General features: G+C 27.3%; 1 protein-coding gene across 3 annotated transcripts in view; it reads right to left on the minus strand.

Moving 5' to 3' along the window:
• LOC129983861 (sister chromatid cohesion protein PDS5 homolog A-A-like) overlaps positions 1 to 22,030 on the minus strand; it is a 91,900-nt gene that overhangs the window by 40,442 nt on the left and 29,428 nt on the right. For all 3 annotated transcript variants that reach the window (XM_056093638.1, XM_056093707.1, XM_056093568.1), the window contains exons 14-22: positions 20,787 to 20,819; positions 15,055 to 15,149; positions 12,548 to 12,687; positions 7,118 to 7,333; positions 4,561 to 4,721; positions 4,363 to 4,486; positions 4,115 to 4,270; positions 1,700 to 1,768; positions 1,487 to 1,620 (exon numbers count right to left, since the gene is read on the minus strand). In XM_056093638.1, the coding sequence (XP_055949613.1) occupies positions 1,487 to 1,620; positions 1,700 to 1,768; positions 4,115 to 4,270; positions 4,363 to 4,486; positions 4,561 to 4,721; positions 7,118 to 7,333; positions 12,548 to 12,687; positions 15,055 to 15,149; positions 20,787 to 20,819 (1,128 nt within the window). The remainder of the gene's footprint in view (positions 1 to 1,486; positions 1,621 to 1,699; positions 1,769 to 4,114; positions 4,271 to 4,362; positions 4,487 to 4,560; positions 4,722 to 7,117; positions 7,334 to 12,547; positions 12,688 to 15,054; positions 15,150 to 20,786; positions 20,820 to 22,030) is intronic.

A 22,030-nucleotide genomic window follows, 5' to 3' on the forward strand; every position in this document is an offset into this window, starting at 1 on the left:
GATTAACTCATATTCCTATATCCTAATTTATGGTATGTATAATAGAAAATGTATTATAAATAACAGTATACAGAATGCATTCAAGGACAGTCCATAATATTGATTTCCAATGGAGAATAATTTTTAACTATTGTGACATTTGCAAAAAAAAAAAAAAAAAAAATTATTATTGAACCCTATCACCACAAAAGAAATCACTATTACTGAAACCTTATGGCTCTGAATTAAAATTTCATCGCACTGGATTTTACACAATTGATAATGTAATCACTAATAAATATCAATTCAATATCATATAATCAAATCTCTTTTGTAGGTCATTCAAGATATCACCCCAAATCAAAGTTATAATAAGAATGATGATCCAATGTGTAATGTGACTTCATGATAATTGGAATAAACGCATTTAAATATCATATTTATCGTTCATTTGTGTTTTCATAATAATATCTCCCAAGCTTGATGCATCTGTTTCTTTTACACATCAAATATATTTTACTTTATTCTTATTTTTCATCAATAAGAACTAATCTACATATTTTTAAAGAACACATAAAGGGGTAAACAAAGTTACCAGACATAACTAAAATAAATTATTTGCTAATATACTAAAGGTGAAAAAAGTTCTAGTTGCAACAAATTTGGCACATTTCATTCATTTTTCATCTCTTCTGAATAATCATTGCAATATTTCAATATAAGCTGATGCCCATTGTTGAAGAAAGAAAAGAAGTCCATTACATGTCATTTTAACATGCGTTGAAACTCTTGAATCCCGCCACCAAATTCTGCCCCCCCCCCTTTTTGGTTTTCTCCCTTGATACATCTGATAAACAAAGATTTACAACTATGCTTCCAATTTATTGTACTCAACATCTATGGGAGGAAAAATAATAATTTTTTTTCTTTAGGCTTCTTGGAAAAATTAAGCACTTTTAAGAACTTTTCCTTTCAAAATTAAGCAACAATTTTTTTCTATAATAATTAGAAACCATACTAGGGGAAATACGTAAGAAAAAAAAATTAAATAACACAGAACATTAAATAAAAAATTTTTAACATTAAAATTTCAAATTTGTGCACCATTAGAACTAACTTTGTGAGAAACCGCAAGGCTGTCTGCAATAGAACTGCCTGGACACTGCCAGCCCACAACATTCCCTATGTTCATTTGTGCCCATCTGTATATGTTTACCTGCGTGTATGTGTTCTTTGTGAATTTTTACTTTTTCTTAAGACACAAAAACTAATGTAGACACAAAACTAATTTTCCAGTGATTGGAAAGATAACAGTGCATCTCTATAGTAAACTCTATACAGTGACAAAACTGACTTTTTACCTATTTTAATAAATTATTTTAAAATCCATATTTTTGGTTACTAGAAAATTAAAAATTAATTTTATTCTATAATGCTGTCTATAAATTTAATATCAACTTATAAAATAAGCATTATATACATTCAAAATAAGCAAATAAAAACCAACCCTAGAGTGGTATTTTCTATCAAATTTCCTTTAGTTGATATCACAGCATTCAGAAGTTTAAAAGTAGAACGAGCAGCCGCTTCCATATCTTTAAGCCCTATCAGCCAATTGACCATGAATTTCATTCCTTCAATCTAGAATAAAAGATTTCAACAATTACATTATGAAAACAAATTATGGAGAAAAAATAAAGAAAAAAAGTATTTTATATACCTTAAGTTTAGCTTCATATGGTAAATCTTCAAAAGGACACCACAATGTATTTTCTCCAGGAGGATAATCCTACAAGATATTATTAATTATAATTAGAATAATTATAAGAAAATAAAAAAATGTTTTTATTATTCTACAAGTGTTCAATAGAAACATTCATTATTATTATTATTATTCATTATTCTATAGTTTACAGTTTATACCACAAACTGTTAAACAAGTACAAAGCTTTTTAGGACTTATTAGTTATTTCAGGAAATTTATACCCCACTATTCAAAAATCGCAAAACCGCTTAGTGATTTACTAAGAAAAGACATAGCATTCAAGATTGAATCTGAACAAAAGGAAGCTTTTCAAAAACTGAAAGATATTTTAACTCGGGTTTCCACTAGTTCAGATCGTCGTAGATCCAATTTAAGTCCAACACATATCACAAGGATTCAAGAAAAGGCCGAATTACAAAATTTAAATGATAGACTAGCCACTTATATAGACACAGTCTGAAATTTAGAACAAGAGAACCAACGATTAACAACCCTTATCCGTACAACTCAAGAAACAACTACCAGGGAGATTACGAATGTTAAAAATTGCTATGAAAAGGAACTATCTGAAGTGCGGAAAGTATTGGATATCACCGCTAAAGAGAAAGCAAAACTACAGCTCGAGGCTGATAAGTGGAAAAATGAAGCAGACAAAGTACACTTGAAACTGTTGAAAAAAGAAAAAGAATTAGCCAATGCTGAGAAAAAGCCAAAACGTCTGATATTTTAAATCAAGATCTTCAGAAGAAAGTTTCTTCACTTAGTGCTTATCCAAGCAGTTGGCTGTAATAAAGGAAAAGCTGGATGATGAAACTTTAACTAGAGTAGACTTAGAAAACAGGCTACAAAGTGCTAGAGAAGAAATGGCTTTTAAAGAAACTGTATATCAAAGAGAAATTACCGAGACAAGACATTTGAAAGAAACAGAAATCTCAGAGTTGAATAGTCAACTGGTTGAAAATTATGAGCAGAAGCTAGCTGACACATTAGGCGAATTACGAAAGCAATATGAAACTCAGCTGCGAATGAACAAAGATGAAATTGAAACCTTATATAAAACTAAGATAGCTATTTCATGAAAGCATGGTCTTCAAACTAAAAGAAAAAAAAAATGTTTATTGGTTTATCCAGATACTGTTTTTTTTATATTATTATTTTTTTATTCTTTCAGATTTTTCTACTTTGATTTAACTTTCGGGGACGAAAGAGACGCCAGGATCGCCGAACGCCTGATGACGAGTGCCATCTGCTGGCCAACAGGTGTTGATGCTTGTTAGACGGAGTACAGAGCAGACGGGTCTCTAAGCGAAAGACACGATGTAGGTCTGGACGAGAGCTGTGAGACGATGAATGTGCTGACAAATCGACGAATATTGCCATGCAATGACTGCGATATTAACATGTGAATTAATCCTGCGGCGTATTCGACGAAATCTGTTTAATGTTCATTTCCTTTATATTAATGTAATTGTCTGTCCTAAATGTAATTAAATGTGCGTGATTCTAAAATAGTAGTGATTCCTGAGTCCTACATTTATAACGTCCATCCATATGAAAAATAGTAAGAGATCTGTGTTAATAAAGTTTAAAAATAAGTAAAAAAGATTGTTTTAAGATAATATTATTAATAATGTAAAAATATTTCATAATTCAACAAAAAGATCTCAGAGAAGTGGAAAAAAGTAATTACTGTAAAATACTAATTTAAACTAAATTGTTTTGTAATTATAATAAAGGGTCAATATTTCACATCTAATTAAAATAGTTCTGAATATTAATACTCAAAATTTATAATTTCACAACACATAACATGATCAATTTGACAATCGAAAGGAAAAAGAGCTCCATATTATATATACACACTAGTTATTGATCGCAACTACGTTCGCATGGAAATTTTGAAGTGTATGAATCAGAATCCATTATAAGTTATGCATGAGAGTGGTAAAATAAATGCATGAGAGTGGTTCTTCAGAATTGAACACATTTTTCAAATATAAGACTGATGATACCACATACTCCAAACTTCGAGCCCTTAAAAATGTAAATATAAATCTTCTGCAGCTTGACGCATGGGCAGAAACATAGATCGCCCCTGTTTTAAACTATCTGAAAATGCGTGATTTATATTAGCTGCCAATGATATTTCATTCTACTTATGAAAAATTATCAAGTTCAATAAGAATCGGCGATTTATAAAAAAAATTTCCTGATTTTTTTCAAAATCTCCCGAACGATTCCAGGTTGACTGGCAACCCTGCAGAATGATAAAAAAATAATACCTAAAAGATGTTTGTGTAACCTTTAAAAAAGCTTCAAACAAGCATAAAATTTATTTTTCATTTTGCTTACTGATTAAAAGTTACTTACATACATTCCCATGAGCAGTTTTCTCATAACTATACGAGCCACGAATTGCTTGAATTCAGAAGCAAACATATCATGGCATAAGCGTGCAATATGACCAACTGATACCAAAGCAGTTCTGAAATGCTGAGATTTCTCACTAAAATGATTTTTTAAAGTCTGCAAAGAAAAAAAAAGTGTGTAAAAATTCAATAATACAGCAAAACATTCTACAAAAAAGATTTTAAAATAGAGACAAATGAAATAAGCACCTGAATAATTGGCCAAAAAATTTTTTCTTTGTCATTCACCATTTTATGAAGAGCATAAACAGCATATTTGGCTTGTTTATGCGTGCCAAATTCCATGAAATGCTTTAAAATAGGCAACATTTTACTAAAAGAAAAAAAAATTATAAATAAGTTAAATTGTCATTAGTAATACTACATTTAATTTTATTTCAATATTACCTGTATACTGTAGGATAAATATTTTCTAGGCCCTTAGAAATGTGACTTAATGTTTCTAATGTAACTTCAGCTGTAATTGGATCATTTGTCTGTAGAAACTCAACAAGGGTGGAAAATAGTTGTTCATCCATAAAGTAATGTGGATAGGTGTTAGCTAAAGCCTGAAATATAAAACAAATCTGTTGGCAAAAATTTTTAAACAAAACAATAAAAGCCTACCTTATTAATTCTTAAAGGAAATACTAAGATTTAAAAAAATAATAACTCAAAATATGCAACAAAGCAATTTCTTTAAATAAAATAATCAAAACTTAAAAAGAATTTTAAACTCAGTGGAAATAGAATACAAAAAAAGAAAATTCAATATATTTTACAGTTATAAGAAAAATAACCCATATAAAATTCACATATGGCAACACATTCAAAAAAATATTATTGGCATTTATAATCTATCTATCTATCTATCTATCTATCTATCTATCTATCTATCTATCTATCTATATCTATATATATATATATATATATACATATATATATATATATATATATATATATATATATATATATATATATATATATATATATATATATATATATATATATATATAAAGCTCAATATGTGTGTGTTGGCACTCTACAGAAAAGACCATTTGACCTACAGCTACCAAATTTGGTACATGTATACCTTGGATGTCGGAAATGTGCACCTGGAGTCCCCTTTTTTTTTTAATTTTTAATTAGAATTTTAATTATTAATTAAAAACTAACTTTCCCGCCAAACAAATCTTTTCATTTTCCACACCGCCAAATGAGTAAAGGTTCATTTTTTTTCCCCAACAGTAATGAGGCTAGGCTTAAGATTTTTCGGCTGATTATTTCAAACGATTCCGTTTATTTTCTTAATGTTTGATGCATTTAAAATCAAACATTGTTAATTAATCGATCTTTCAGATTCATTCTGAAATACTTTTGAATTAAAATAAAAGAGAATAAAGGAAATTAAAAATTTCTAATCTGCATAGCGTTACCCCAACTGGCGTAGAAAAACTCGCACATTTGCGTTACCGTAACTGACGTTGAAAATTCACGCATGCGCATTGTGTTCTGAATTCTGCATTGTGTTGACAATTATTATCAACGGATGCGGACTGGATTTAAATTATTTTTAGGTTTGTTGTATGCTTTTGTAATTAAAATGTATTTATGTTAGTTATATATTTTTTGTATATGCTTATAGTTTTAAGTACATTGTTTTTTAAGTAGTTTTTTTAAAACCCGTTTTCAACCGTTTATTTTAAACGATTCGTTTTATTTTCTTAGTGTTTGATGCATTTAAAATTAAACATTGTTAATTAATCGATCTGGTCATGATGAATATGAGAAAATTTTGTTGACAAATTCTTAAAATATTACATAAATCAAGAAAGATATTCTTTAGTGCCCATAAAGTTTAAACGCTCAGTGACTGTTTTCAGTAATCATATTACAAAAAAATACTTTGTTTCAGTAATAAATATTATTATATTAATTGCAGATTAATCCTTTCCACTTTAATTTAAAGTATAAATTCTACGGGAGCTAACAGAAAATTAGAGAGATACAATATGACTATCAAAATTTGAAGTTTTAAAATATTTTGATGAAAAATCTATTAAAGTAGGAATTGCGTAAAATATTTAATTATTAAAATTTAAGTGAACATTAAGATTGGCGAACCGGCTGATCGCCAAAGGCGGCTAGTTTATAATAAAACAAAAGTTAATATATCAAATTTTATCAACAAAATGTAAGTCTATACAGGACCACATGCATTAGGAGAATCTATGTACACAATGAATCAAAACAAAATTAGAGTTGCCACTCAAATATGGAAAAAAAAAAATTCCATGTATGTATATGGAAAATAAATATATATACAAAAGTGAAAATACACATACAGCACTCATGTGTGAGTTATAATGGAATAACAATACTACATAGTTTTAATGAATGGAAGAAACAAGGTTCTTCAATAAATGTGGATTTAAACAAGATGCAGTTTTTAAAACAGTAAAATTTCTGGACATGCGTTCATATATTTTTATAGTATTCTTCACAAATATAAAATATTGCTAAAAAGAAGCCTTCCTTCCGTCAATTTCAGTGGCTGTTCAAGTAACTTGTAGTTCCATATTACTTTCTAAACAATGAATTATAAGGCTAAATTGAATGTCATACTGTAATACCTAAAATGATATTTTAAGCAGTTGATGAATCCCTTCTAAGGCTCACTATTTGATCAAAGGGTTTTCTTGATAAGTGCACTCCAGTATCTAATGTTTTCATTCACCAAAAATTGACTGAAATTAGTTTATGCAACGAAATAAAGTTTAATTTAATTTGAATTATATGTTTGTTTAAATATAATATATATTTAAAAACTGCAAGCTTCAATTTATTTATTGTTTGTTTTAAAACTATTTTGCCATGAAGCACATATTTTTTTAAAACTTCTGCTTAGGATATAATCCACAAGACAGTAAATAGATTCAAATTTAAATATATTTTAATTGCTTACATTTATAAGTTCTAAGGCTTTTTGACCCGAATTTTCAAGGTTCAATTCAGCCTCAATAACTCCATCACCAAGAATTGAGTCTCTGGCAATGAATACTAGGTACTTGAGACTTGTTTTATCCAACAGTACAGGAACAATACGTTCTAAGAGTTGCTTGATGGAAGTATAATAAACATTTGACAGAGCAGGTTCACCTAAAAATCTCAAAATCTCTTTCTGAAAATAAAATAGAATTATTTACACATATGCATAGCATCTATATTGCATGAATGGCACAGAAATAATATTAAAAAAATGTTATCTTCAAGTAATAAACATAAAAATTTTAATAAATTCCAAAAATATTTCTTAAATCTGTACTATCCACCTTTCAGGATGAGCTGTGCATCCAACATCTACATATGTAAGATATTTTATACAATCAAAGAATTTGCCATCCAGCCACAACCATTGTATTGATTGACATTTTTTTTTCTTCATATATTTAAAATATGTCAACAATTATTACCTACTCTTACCATTATTCATTTCCAAAACCAAAATTTCAGAAACATAACTTCTCAGTACTTTCCCTATGAAGGCAAACCTTGAGAGTTTCTCAATCACAACCATTAAATAAAATATCTACTAAGCAATATCACCAATTTTTATTTCACATGAAAGCTCTGGATTCCTAATAATTTCTCATCTCTCACCTCAAACTCAATTTTCAAGACACATTACAAAATAAAACAGAAACCAGAGCTTTAAGACAGATTTTTTCCCTCCCCAATCAATAGGATCAATTTAAAAATATAGTTAGGTTATCAAAATGTGCATATCATTATTTTATGCAATTAAAATAGTATTCTTTTGCTTTGATAACATGCATTTCATCTAAACTGTTCAAGAAGATTATATAAATACCATTAATATGGTCATTAAAATTAGCCAGAATTAATAATTTAGTTATATTACTGAATTCTGATAAACTACCATACACTATCACAATAAAAGTATAAGAAAAGTATATATTAAAATAAAAGTATTGTTTTTAAATTTATTAGTAAAATAATGATAGAGAATTCTGAAAGATTAGTTATGCTTAAAAGTAGTGAAATTGTCAAACTGATGTAATCTGGCAAGTCATCGAGTTTCCAGGATAGTATATCTAGAAATGAAGATGAAATATGGATGACATTAATTATGTACTCAAAAATCATGAGCATTTAAAGAAAAAAAAATTACAATGGCAAACTCTGCTGCAGTGTTTTCCCTAGAGAATATACAGCAAAAAACATTTTTTGTTTTAGTTTTGTTTTGTTTTTTGTGGATAGAGTGAGATGTAGATGGACATTAATAAGGTACCTAGAAGTCAAGAGCCTTTATATTAAACAAAGAAAATCTAATTATACATCAAGATTGGCAAAACAGTTATGGTTGGGGAACTGTATCAATGTTTTTTAATATAGGACAGAATACAGCGAAGAGTCTATATCAAGTAGGGTGTAGAGACTAATTTTACTATATGAAAATAAGAACTTTACTTTTTAAGCACTTTTAGAGAAAAAAGAAGAAACAATCATAAAGTAGTTTTTCTCTCTAACAGAACAATGAGTTTCAAGAAATATATTAAGTTGGGTATTAAAAAAGTAATTATCCAATGTTATACAAATATAAACACAGAATACTACCTGGAATAACCGAATACTTTTTATCAACAATGAAAAAAAGTTATTTAAAATTGCTTTTTTTAAAATGTAAGTTTTGCTTGAAAAAACTTATTAAAAGACTTTTATTGCATATCTTAAAATTATTTCATTATACTACAGTTAGTAGTAAAAGAAAAAAAAGAAATACTGCTACTTTAATAACATCCAAATTACACAGAAAAAAAGTTTAAGGACTTAAGTTATACAAATCTCGAATATAAAACCATATTAACTATATTAAATATGTAAATAAAAGGCTGTTTTCCTTTCAGAGATTTTTCTAAACTCTTTCAATTCATTCTATTTTCTCACAAATAATTTTTTTTACTCATTATATTATTCTATTAGTAGTGAAGAGTTTTCAGCTTGCCAAACAAGCTCATTAAATTTATATTCATATATTATTTTTATTTTTTTACCCCATAAAGAGATTAAGAAATCAGATACTAATTCTATGCCATTGACAATTATTTTTGTTGCCATCTGTTTCCATAAAAATAAGCAATATTTTAAATGGGTTGAGGTTTCTAAAATTTTCAGTTTCCTTTCTTAATATTTAATGAGTGGATTCTATTAGATTGCTTTATGCAGTCCTACACCACATGTTATAAAACCTGAGATTTCTTTATTCAAATTTCCCTTTTCAATATTTGTATTAATGATGAATCCTCTTTCAGTAGATGCTTGTTCACAAGAAAGAATGAAAATTTTCATAACTCTTCAAAGAGTTTTCGAAAATTTATTGTTATCAAATAAAGGATAAAAATAGCTAATCCAATCTCATTTTCCAGATATTAAAATTATTGAAATCAAGTAAAGATGATTTGACCGAGAAATCTGAAAATTCCAGAAGAATTCTTTTTTTTTTTAATCTTTTTTGATAAAAGTACAATACAGAACAAATTTCTTTCTTCCTTCCCCCCCCCCCCACTTACTTGTTCTCAGCCAAAACAATTTTTTACCAATGCAAAATTTGTTGGTGAGTTATTCATTATGCATTTCGATGTTGTTTTTTAAAAAAATAAACTACTGACAATCATGCTTGAAAATCCTATAATTTTATCAAATATTTCTTTTGTAAAATGTAAGATTTGCAATAACTTTTTCTCTCTGTTACTTTGCACTCTTTTTATCACTTGTGCACTATTAGAAAAATTATATTGGCATTAGCAATTTATTAAAAAAATAATTTCAACTGAGAAAGTTTCTTTCAAAACTTTAAAACAATGTCTTTCCAATATTTCATTGCATAATCCCTAAGAAAGATATTATTAACCTTCCTCCTAGCATAAAAAAATAAGAAATGTGGAAGCCAAATGTACACAGATTTTTATTTTCAGAGACTAAAGTAATAATTAAAGAAAAAAAAAACTACGAGCATGCGCAGAACTTTTTCATTGGCTATTTGGATCTAAAATTTGTGACAGAGTTACAATTTCAGAAACAAAATTACCTGCCAAATTTCATTTCTCTAAATTGTTGTGTTTTTCTGTTACAGTATTTATGTGCAAACGAATACAAAGACAGACAGATGATACATTCAATGATGAATTTGATTCAAAATTTTGATATGGGTGAAAACTGTGTGTGCTGAATTTTACTGATGCAGTGCTTTGAAACTATCTTGTTCATTTGTACTCGGATAAACAGATTTTTTTTAAAAATCATGGAAATCGATTTTGCTTCAAATCTGCATATTTGGTGTTAAGAAAATCCAGGTCCAAGCTTTTTTGTGTTATTCTGTTCACAGAAACAAAATTCCAAAATTAAAATCAAAAGATTGGACAAAAATTTAATTTCGAGTTTTTTGGCAGTTATATTTTTTTCTCTTTGAATAGTTTGTACACAAAAAAGTAAAAAAGGAATTTCATTGGCATTAATTTATTTCCGGTATTCTTTAGTTAGAGCAACAAATGACCAACAAGTAACTTTGAAAAATCATAAACTATTTGCTTTACTTTCATTTTTGAGAGCCTTAAATCCTTTTTAGTATTCACATTTGGAAGTCCTCAATGAATGAAAAACACATTTACTCGCATAAAGTTAAAAAGTTCTAAACTTTTGCACAAAAATTCATTGAAGATATTTAAATAATTCAAGAATGGTGAGTGACTAAATTCTGCTTGAAATATAACTAAAAAATGCTATACAAACAAGTAATCATATGTAGAAAAACACTGATTCACTGTTTAAAAATGAGAACTAATGGTTTTATTTGAACATATAAAATTATCTGTAAAAAGAAAGGATTTTCCCTCCTGTCTAAACAAGCAAAAGAAGGGTCAAGTAAATGAAAAGGATTTTCCCCATTCTATCAGTATTTCCATAAATTCAAATAAAACCTTCCCCACTGACCTCAGGATTCTTGAGATTCATTTAACGCTGAAAAATCCAACAGCACAAAGAACATGCAGTCTATAATCATGCAAATCTAGTGTGATAAAATAGGATTTCTTTTTTCATTAGAAGGAAAATATAAGAACGTGGATAAAAATTTAGCATTTTTGTCCTTATATAATGACCATAAAAAATAAGCAGTTTATAAGAACTTTTAATGACACTACATAGCCTGTCATGTGACTGGGGTTTTAAAATAAAATTACAATTCAGATTTAACAAGTAGACTAAAAAAAAGGGGAATATAAACTAAATGCATGTTAATAAATTAATTTGAAGCAGTTCATTAAAACAAAAGGCCTTACAACAGATTGACAGATATATTTTCCTTATGATTGAAGTGATATATGTTCATGAAACACTATAAATTTGGATAAACATGACAAGATTGCAAGTTAAGTTTGTGGTAAGATAACTTGAAATCAATGAGAGAAAAATTCTACTTTTTGAAAAAAAGGCATATGAAGCTACTACTTATTTCAGTAACTTGAAACTGCCACTTTTAAATGACTATAATCCACAGAGGGATGATACACAGTGAGTAAATGAGCCCCGTTTCAGGAGTTCTTAATCAGCCATTAACTTTTTCCTTGCTAGATGCACTTTCAGGTTCTCCCCTATTTTTAGCTCCCTCTTTCACCAAAATTTAAAATTTTAAATTAAACTATTTTATTTTAATTTAAAATTTGTGTATTTATTTTTCACATAGTTTGTTCAATTTTGCATTGTATGTTTATGTATGCATTATATGCTTGCCAATTCCACTGTTAATAGGAGATTACTGTATAATTAAATAAACGTAAAGATTCCTTCTTGTATGTTTCATCACCTTTATTTTGATAAATCAAAACCTACTGGTACGGACATGAAAATGAAAGGATTTATTTAAATATCTGAGAATGAACAGTAGTTAACATTTAACATTTCAAAACATTTTTTAATGCATTGAATAAATTATTCTATTCTTTTTATAAATTTTTAAGACATACTAATTTTGGAATATACATTAAAGAACACAAGTGAATAACTGATGAGACATTTTCTAAAAATAAGAACAAAGAGACTAATATAAGTTTGTAGGCAATATATAAATACATCAAAATAAGCAAAATCCAATGAAATATCTTTAACAATATACATAAACATGTAATACCTAGCTTTAGAAGTTGAGGTAACCATCTCTTCCTTTTTTGCTACCAGGACTGCTAATAGATGTGAATTGAAATTATTAATTTCTTACTTCGAAGATGAATACTGTATAAATTATCCACTTAGGGGGCTATATCTAGTAAAGAAAATATATCAATCTTAATTCTGCTGTGAATAATAACTTGTAACTCACCACTTTTCTTTCTGCTTCAGCACAAGATATATTTCCATTTAGCAGCAGTGACATCATGCTACGGAGATTAAGGTTATTTTCTAAGTCCTTACAAAATTTGACAATACTCTCTGCTGATTTTCTGGAATCAAGAAGATTTCCTAAAATAAAAATTAAAAACCATGAAATTAATTCAAGTGTAAAAAAATAAAAACCATAAAACAAGTAGATATTTTCATTTTTTCTGTAATTATTATTATTTTGTAATTTGTGTAATCAAATTATTATTTAGTCTTAGTCTGAAATATTTAGTCTTAATATATTTGCGTAATATATTAAGACTAAATATTTCAGCTCGTGAATAACAATATAACTTTAAATAATATAACTATGTTGCTTAAATCAGATTGTCTAATTTTACTAAAATAATAAATAATTTTTTTTTTAAAGTATCCACTATCAATTTACAGAAAAAAAATATTTAAAAACAACACGATACCATAAAATGAATATTGTTTATATATTTGTGTCAAAAATAAAGATTATAAATATGTAATATTTCAAGGGGTTTTTTTAAACCCAAATTTTGTAGACGTCAAATAATAAAAGACAGCTAAATAAAATGTTTTTTTTTTTCAAAAATCGAATTTTTTTTAAAAAAATTACAAAAGCAATAACACCAAAATTAGTTTCAAATTAATCAATTACTGTAACAATTATTCTGACTATTGGGAATGATTACTATGAATAATTACTTACTTCTGGCTTTTGTTAACTTTTTGTAAAGTTACAATTCTAATAGGAACAAGGGGAAAGGTTGTCTCCTTGATTCAATTTAACACTTAAAGATTTTTTTGTTGTTGTTGTTTTTTTAAGTACATTTTTTTTTTCAATGGAAATATATATGTTATCACTGAAATACCTCTCCAATTATTGACTTTTTATTCCTCAACAAGTTGCTACTTTACAAACAAATCATTTGTAAATTAAATTTGATATGCCTTTTTAATTTTAATACCACAAACTTATTTCAGAATGTTAAAATAAATGAATTGACAATCTGCACAGAGATTTGGTTAGAATCAAACATTACATAGAGAATATGAGCATCACTCCTAAATATATTGATTAGTAGACATACATCATATCTAAATTTGATTATTTCATCACTTCTGTTCTTTGTTAACACATTATTCTTAGCAAGAGGTCAATTTTAATAATTCGGAATAATTCTGTAAATGTCTGACATAAATTTCACTAAGAATATTAAAGAAATACATATTTTTATATGTATACAGGATTATTCTGGAAGAATTTATTCCACAAAACAAAAAAGGAACTTACAATTTCTGAAGTAACTTACCTTTTTAGACTCTGCAACATTAACAAAACAATAATGACTGAACATTTCAACTTGCTTTTTTTTTAATAATTCGGAATAATTCTGTAAATGTCTGACATAAATTTCACTAAGAATATTAAAGAAATACATATTTTTATATTTATACAGGATTATTCTGGAAGAATTTATTCCACAAAACAAAAAAGGAACTTACAATTTCTGAAGTAACTTACCTTTTTAGACTCTGCAACATTAACAAAACAATAATGACTGAACATTTCAACTTGCTTTTTTTTTTTTTTTTTTTTTTGATACAAAGGCAGGGGAGAATTAAAATTCAGTAACTGATACTTTAAAACACATTTTTATAACATATAACAGTAAAAAGTTCAATGTGATCAGAAAGAATTTTCATTTAAATAGTATCACTTTACTCTTTCTTCAAATATTAGATCAGATGTTTATTAAAAAATATTGGAGATATGTAATTGCAAAGGATATTCATGAAATCTAAAGAATTTGGAAAGACAATTATGTATTTACTGAAAATGATCTGAAATATTTTTCAATAATTTATCCAGAAATACTTTTGGAGCAAAAAAATTGTATATACTTTTATTAATGATGTGATAATTAATTTTACACTACCTGCTCTCTAAGTCAATCAAGACATTTTCTGCAATCAATCTAAACATCAATATTTCAATTAAAGTCAGCCAGATATCATCATTGTAAAAATTTGAGAAAGATTTTTATATTTAATAAATCTAGAAATTCTGGATTTGGGATCAAATATTCAATAATCTAAATTTATCTAGATCACAATCACCCCATTCTTGTAATGTAAGCATCTTCTTTCTGCTAATGAATCTATTTATACAGATATTCAATGTTTTGGACATGCAAAAGCATGATTTCAAGCCTTTTTTTTATATGTATATATTTATAAGAGATTATTTTTAAAATAGATTTTAGTTTTTTTTTTTTTTTTAAATCAAAACTCAATTTATTTTCTGACAAATGACACAGTGATTCCAGAAATAAATTGTTAAATGTTTCTTTGTATTTTGTAGTCGAGAGAATTATCTGCTAAATTTTTCTGAAACAGACATTTTCAAGTCTTGTAACTGATTGATATCTTTTCAATCAAACAAAATTATCTTGTGAACATAATTTTGAAACTTACTTGCAATTGCATTAATTTTGGCCTCAAGTAATTTAGTCTTTTCTTGTCTTTTCTGTTGAATAATTTCTAGGAGTCCATTTGTAAGCGATCGCATACTGTAAAAGAAAGACAACTAAGCAATCAAAAACATATGAATTATGAGATGCAAAACATCAAACATTATAGTACCTTGCAATTAATTGATCGGACTTCCCACAATCAAGATTTAAGATCAAGATCAGACCCTTTCAATCATACAAATAAATACAATTTAAATTTCATACCATCATATATAAATAATGTTTCCAAACCTTTTACTCAATAAAGATTATTAAAAAGAATGTTAAAAAATACTTTAGAGTAAATATTTTAATTATTTGTATGATACTAACAAAGTAAGTTTAATTGCTTCTTCCAATTAAAAAGCAAGCAATTTCTCTCATTTTCTTACACACAATTTTACTGAAGAAATTTATCAAATTAAAATGCAACATATAAGTATATCCTCTTTTTGTAAATGAATTTTTGCTAAAACTTGTATTTTTAAATTGATTGTTATTTTTAAAAAAAGTCACATTTTGTAAAATATCTAAAACATTCAATTCGCTGAATTTTTCTTTATTTTCAAGAAATAACCTTGTTCTGCTTTTCCTGTTATTTTATGTTACAAAAACCAAATTTAACAATTTTTCATGTTTCGAACATTAAAACTGCTTGATAGAAGAAACTTAGAAAAGTTATATAGGGTGATTCTAACAGACAAATGTTAAATATAGCTCAAGTGGACAGAAACAAGCCATTTTACATTAGAAAATGGGGCTGCAAGCACAAAAGATAACAGCAAAAAGTAGCTCTATGCCAGTGAATTAAGTATTAGAAGTAAATACACTAAATAAAAGTGTGCAACACAGATTTAATAAAAATACAAATTCGTTTTGAACACAACTGCAATAAATAACAAACTACAAAGTGTACATAACAAGAAAGATATAATTACAAGCAGGGCACAATATCAACAATAAAGCTTTGGAGTATTTGAAGTACATGTTTAAAGAACTTGCCATCAGATGCTACATACTTCTTAAGTTGTTATTCAAACAGCTATGTCATTGTGTCAATATAAGTTTGTATTCCATTTTCTAATGCCAAGGTGGATAGCATTTCTGCTTTTGATTTTTCCTTGCTTTTCTCTGTTATTTCCGGATTTTATTTTAAAAAATTCCTGGCTTTTTTTAAAAAGTATCTAAAACCTCCAGAAACTTTTTTTTTCTTGTGTATTAACATAGTAATTCAATTCTTTCTTATAAAAATCAATGAAGAATTTTTTTTTAATATTTTACCCAATTTTGCAAATATACTAAACATATATAATATACTAGAATATAAGTGCTCATTCAGACAGGCTTTTCTCAGAACTTATTTTCCTAATTTATTAATGAAAAATGCAATACAAAACTGGCATAATGGCATAGTACATAAGAATGAAATAATTTATTTTCGTTTAGAGTAGTCTTCTCTATTTGTACTGTTTATTAACAACCAAATACAGACTGCATAAATAATACCATATAATAACAGGAAAGTTATCAATATAATGATAACAGAAAAGTTATCATTTACTAACACACAAAAAAAGGCTATAAGAAAATACTGGCAATAATAGTATGCACTTTTAAACTAGGAAAAGGATGAAAATAAATGAAATTATTCAATGGCAATAAACTTGTATTAACTTTTAAACTCACCAAACATAATAATCTGCAGAAGGGAGAATGATTATCCAATTTATATTATATTAAGAAATGTGGAAATTTGATTCTTATCACTTAAATGATCTTTATTATATAAATAAATTATTTCCATTAAAAATTTTTAAACAATGGAATGAAAATTTTTATCTGTCATCTTAAAAATCTGTACATTTTTATCGTTTCATTTACTCTCTTATTTTCAGATACAGAAAACTTCTGACTAATGTCCATAAGCCAGAAGGCATTGATTTTAATCACACAGGGATGACATGAAAGATGGAAGAGAAGATATTTGCATTCTATTTAACAGTACAATAAATTTTGATTATGAATGGAATTAAAAAGAGTAGGGTAAACCACAAAAATGAATTAGTCAAACTAAGAATAAATAAATGTTTTGAACTAAAACAGAGTGGGTCAAAATGACAAAGGTGGGAGAAGGGGCACAAAATGCATTCGATGAAACAAAAGAAAGGTTTGAAAAGAAATATGAAAGCATGCTAATAAAAAATGATAGACTTGGGTTTCTGAAATGACTAACGTGTCAAATCATATAAGTAAAATGTTAATATGTCTTTTTTATATCATTTTGAGAAAATGACAAATATTGAATAAATATATATTTAATATATTTTGTTAATATATCAAATAGCAAATTTTAATTTATTACAATTAGTATTATTTTATTAAGACAAGTTTTACTTAATGTAAGAAGCTTTTTAAAGAGTTACGTAGAATTAAAAAAAAAAAAATTGCTTAAGGAAGAAAACATTAACAACAACGTTCATACACTATTTTGAAAAGCCCATAATTTAACACATAATTTGCATTATTTCCCAAATTTTCTGAAAAACAAAATAAAATGTTAAAAAAAATATAAGCAGTATGCCCAACACTTCATAATTCAATAAAAAGTTCACTGAGAAATAGAAAAACAAATTAATAAAAGTATCAAACATATTTATAATAAATTAGTCCTAGATAGAAAAACTGGATAATATTTTACAATAACTTTGGATACTATCAACAAGATTCATTTCACAACTCATAGTATATCTGACTTGACATATGAAGAAGAAACTAGCTAGAATGGTCTCTCGAAACTTACTCACAAAGGTGAAATCTGATAGAAATAGTAGAAGGACCACATGCTAAATTTCATCCATCCAGTTCAAAATGTTTTTGAGGCATACCGATTTAATTCTAAAAATTTGTTCAGACTCAGGGAAATCATGAGTTTTGTTTTTTAGGACTCGGGAATTTTGATTCATCAAAACTCAAAATTTTTGAGATTACAATACTATTTCTTTGTATACTTTGTACATTAAAAGATTTTAAATTTTTAAAAAACTATAATAGACTTATTAAAGTTGAAAATCATAGTATTATTATGATCTGGGCTTTAGTCATGCTGCATTTTCCACAGTATGCACAATCAAAACTATTTTCATTAATTATGCCACTATTATATATTTTGCAACTTGATGTTCTGGGGGGGGGAGGGGTAAATTAAGTGAAATTATCATCTAAGCAATGAATTAATTGTAATGGTGATAATAAATAAAGGTGATTAATTTTCTTTTCTTTCTTCTCCACTGCAAATCCAAAAACCAATATAATCAACTTTGTTTCTAAAATTATTTTGAATAAAAGCATAAATGTTAATCTAAGTCTCAATCATGATTCCATCTACATATATCAACAAATTATAATATTATGGGATTATCATAGTAATATAAATTATGCAAGAAATCGCAATTAGTTATTTTTTTAACACAAGATAAAGCGTATATCATAGAACATAAGTAATGAACAGAGTTGCTACAAAATCAGTCAGCAGAAGCAGAATCCAACATAAACCAAGTGTACTTCAGGGTTGAAGGCAATTAAGACGCGCTGACGATTCTATACAAGAAAATTCCAGCCCCTTGGAAATTTAAATACGCATATCTCACCACTAGGCTTATGTGCAGAAATGTTGATGGCCTCCATTTCTGATTTCAATAAATGATTATCACTGTTTGCCAATGATGTTCAATTCTACTTATGAAAAAAAGATCAACTAATTGCTGAATATGATAATTATTATCAAAATCTTTTTAATTCCAGTTTCAAAATAATTTTCTTGATTTTTCCCAGTCCTGTGGAATTCCCAGATCATTTTCCATTTTTCCCAAACAGTTGGCTAACCTAGAAGCATCTATTTTTTTACTTAAAACACTGGCATTTGCAGAAGACCTTTTTTTATATATTTAATCTGTAAAAATGCTCCTCTCTGTATCTTTTAATGTTTCTTATAATGTTGATTATAATTCAAAATAATAAATAATATAAAAAAAGTGTAATAATTTAATTACTTTCTACAGTGCCCGAAAAAATTATAAGGACACGCGAAAAATGTCCAAATCTAGAAGCCTTGTTTACAGAATCGTATGCAAATTTTTGCAGCAAAAATAGAAGTAAAACTAAAATATTTTATGCCTAAAGTAATTAAAATTTTCAATTTTAAATCTGCTAAAATTTAAATTTTGATTTTTAAACCTAAATGAAAACGGAAAAAAGTATAAGGACATTGCTTTTGCTCCAGTAATTATTTAAAAATTTGCATATTTGAAAGCATAAAATGACAATTCCGAGTTAAAAGATTCATTTGCGAAAAGAATTTCCCACTCGTTGACTTTCAGTGTGATTTTTAAACGATGCACAAAGGAGCTCAACTTTCTGACTCTGAAAAAGGAAAAATTGTTGCTTTTCGAGAATGTGGATTAAGTGGATGGGAAATTTCAAAAAGAATCAAGAGATCTAAAACGGTGGTTTATAATTTTCTAAGAAATCCTGGGAAAATGGTATGAAAAAGCGAACTGGGAGACCAGAAATTCTCACTCGTCGACAAAAAAGAATGATTGTAAGAAGAACTTGCGAGAAAAGAGAAACCACAAATGAAGTTAGACAAAATTTGAGTTTACCATGCTCAACAAGGACTGTTCAAAATGTTTGAGTAAACATCCTCAAGTTTCTTATGGGAAATTAGTGTCACGCCCCCCTCTTACAAATCATCATAAGAAAAGTAGAGTTTACTTTGCCAAAAAATACATTTCTCTTGGTCAAAAGTGGGCTGATGTAATTTTTTCGGACGAAAAAAAGTTCAATCTTGATGGACCTGATGGTTTTCGTTATTTTTGGTATGATCTGCGAAAGACCAAGGAAGTGTTTTCCAGGCGTCAATATGGTGGTGGCTCGGTTATGGTATGGGGCGCTTTTGCGGCAAATGGAAACACTCCAATTGTATTTATCAACCGTAAAAGGAATTCGGACAGGTATGTTGATATGTTAGGAGAAAGTTTGTTACCTGAAGCGCCACTAATTACTTCAGGGGACTATATTTTTCAGCAGGATAATGCTTCGAAACACGTTTCTGCGAGTGCAAAACTCTGGTTTGAAGCTAATTCTGTAAATTTACTTGATTGGCTGGCAAGAAGTCCCGATCTTAATCCAATCGAAAACTTATGGGGACTTCTAGCCCGAGAAGTTTATAAAAACGGCACACAGTATCAATGTACACAAGATCTTGTCGTCGCTATCAAAGACGCTTGGAAAAAAATATCTGTGTACATTTTAAAAGATCTTTCAGGGTCTATGACCTCTCGGATTATTCAAGTGATTGAAAAAAAAGGTAGTTTTCTTGATTATTGAAACATTTTTTAAGTATTTTACAACATGTCCTTATAATTTTTTCAATATTTCCTTTAATGTTAAATTTTGTGAAATCAATATTTTGAAGCTAAATTATGTTTTTTATGTGGTATAAGTGTTATCACAAAGTTATGCAGCAGAAGTAAGAAATATAAAAAGTTCATTTAGGTGAAATGGAAATAAAGCATATTTTCATGCAATTACATGTTGTCCTTATACTTTTTTCGTGCACTGTAGATATTTTTGGCATAAAAATTTATAAAGCTAGAACGACAATGCAAATTCACAGTCTGAGTACGGATTACTTACTGCCTTTGATTTTTCAAAATTTCTTTGAATGCTCTGAAACAGAAACAAAAGTGATTGTAAGTAATATAATTTAGTAACAAACAGTAATTTAAAAGTTAATATACTTCAAAATCATCAGTCCGCAATAAAGGGTCTGAAAATTTTGATTTACAAGTCTTAAGAATTTTTAAAAGCAAAATAAACAGAAATTTAATGTTCACCTAATCTTCACATAACGTATACCAGTTAATTTAATTACGTTATTTAGTAATAATTTCAAATAAGTTATTTGCACAAAAATGAAAAAAGTGATTGTGAAGAATTAAATTCTTTGTATATTTATTATGCAAGAAATATGTATTTAAAAATGACAATCATAATTATAGACAGATCCAAATAAAATTAGAAATATGAATATTAAATGGCTGTATCTAAAGTCATTTGTAATATAATGAAAAATATGATTAAACCATATGAGCATAATGACTTTCTGCACTGAAAAAAATTACAATGAAAATTATTATCATATAAGTAATGAGTCATGCATTATTTTCATTGGAATTTTATTGAAAGCTTGTTAATATTCAACTCAAGTCAAAGAGATTGGTTTCCTGAAAATTATCAAAATACTGTATATGTTATCTTATTGCTCTGTATGTATCTCTTATTGCATTCAATTTGATTTTCTATAACTACATATTTACATAACTTTTTGAATGCATACATTCATTCTAGTTATTAACGGACAATAAACAAAGAAAGCATCTAGGACATATTTATAGCACAATCCTTAACTCCTTTCCAGTATAATAATAATAATGTACATTATTAAAATCATAAATGGCTAGCATTTAATAAACATCAATTGCTGTTTTAATCTCATTTAGTTTATAATTAATTCTTTTTATTATGTCAAGTTCAGTTAAATTAATATTTCATTTTGAAGTAACATCAAGATTATTTCTGTTGAATTCATAATTTTGAATTAGTCAGAGAAACAGGAGAGCTGATCTAATACTAATATGCTATACCAGCGAAACCATAACTAATTTGTATTAGTCCTTCATGACAAATCTTTAACGGGATTCGAATACAAATTTGAATTCTTCTTCTTCTGAAACTCAAAATTTAATTACTATAGCTGTTCTCTTCAAGTTACACTTTCCTCTCTTTAAAAATATATCACAAGAAAGTAATAATACAAATACTCTTTTTACATTTATTATAATTTCTTCTAATTAAAAATATTTTGAATGTCAAATCAA

Source organism: Argiope bruennichi, chromosome 1 (genome assembly GCF_947563725.1).
Source record: "Argiope bruennichi chromosome 1, qqArgBrue1.1, whole genome shotgun sequence".
Lineage (NCBI taxonomy): Eukaryota > Metazoa > Arthropoda > Arachnida > Araneae > Araneidae > Argiope > Argiope bruennichi.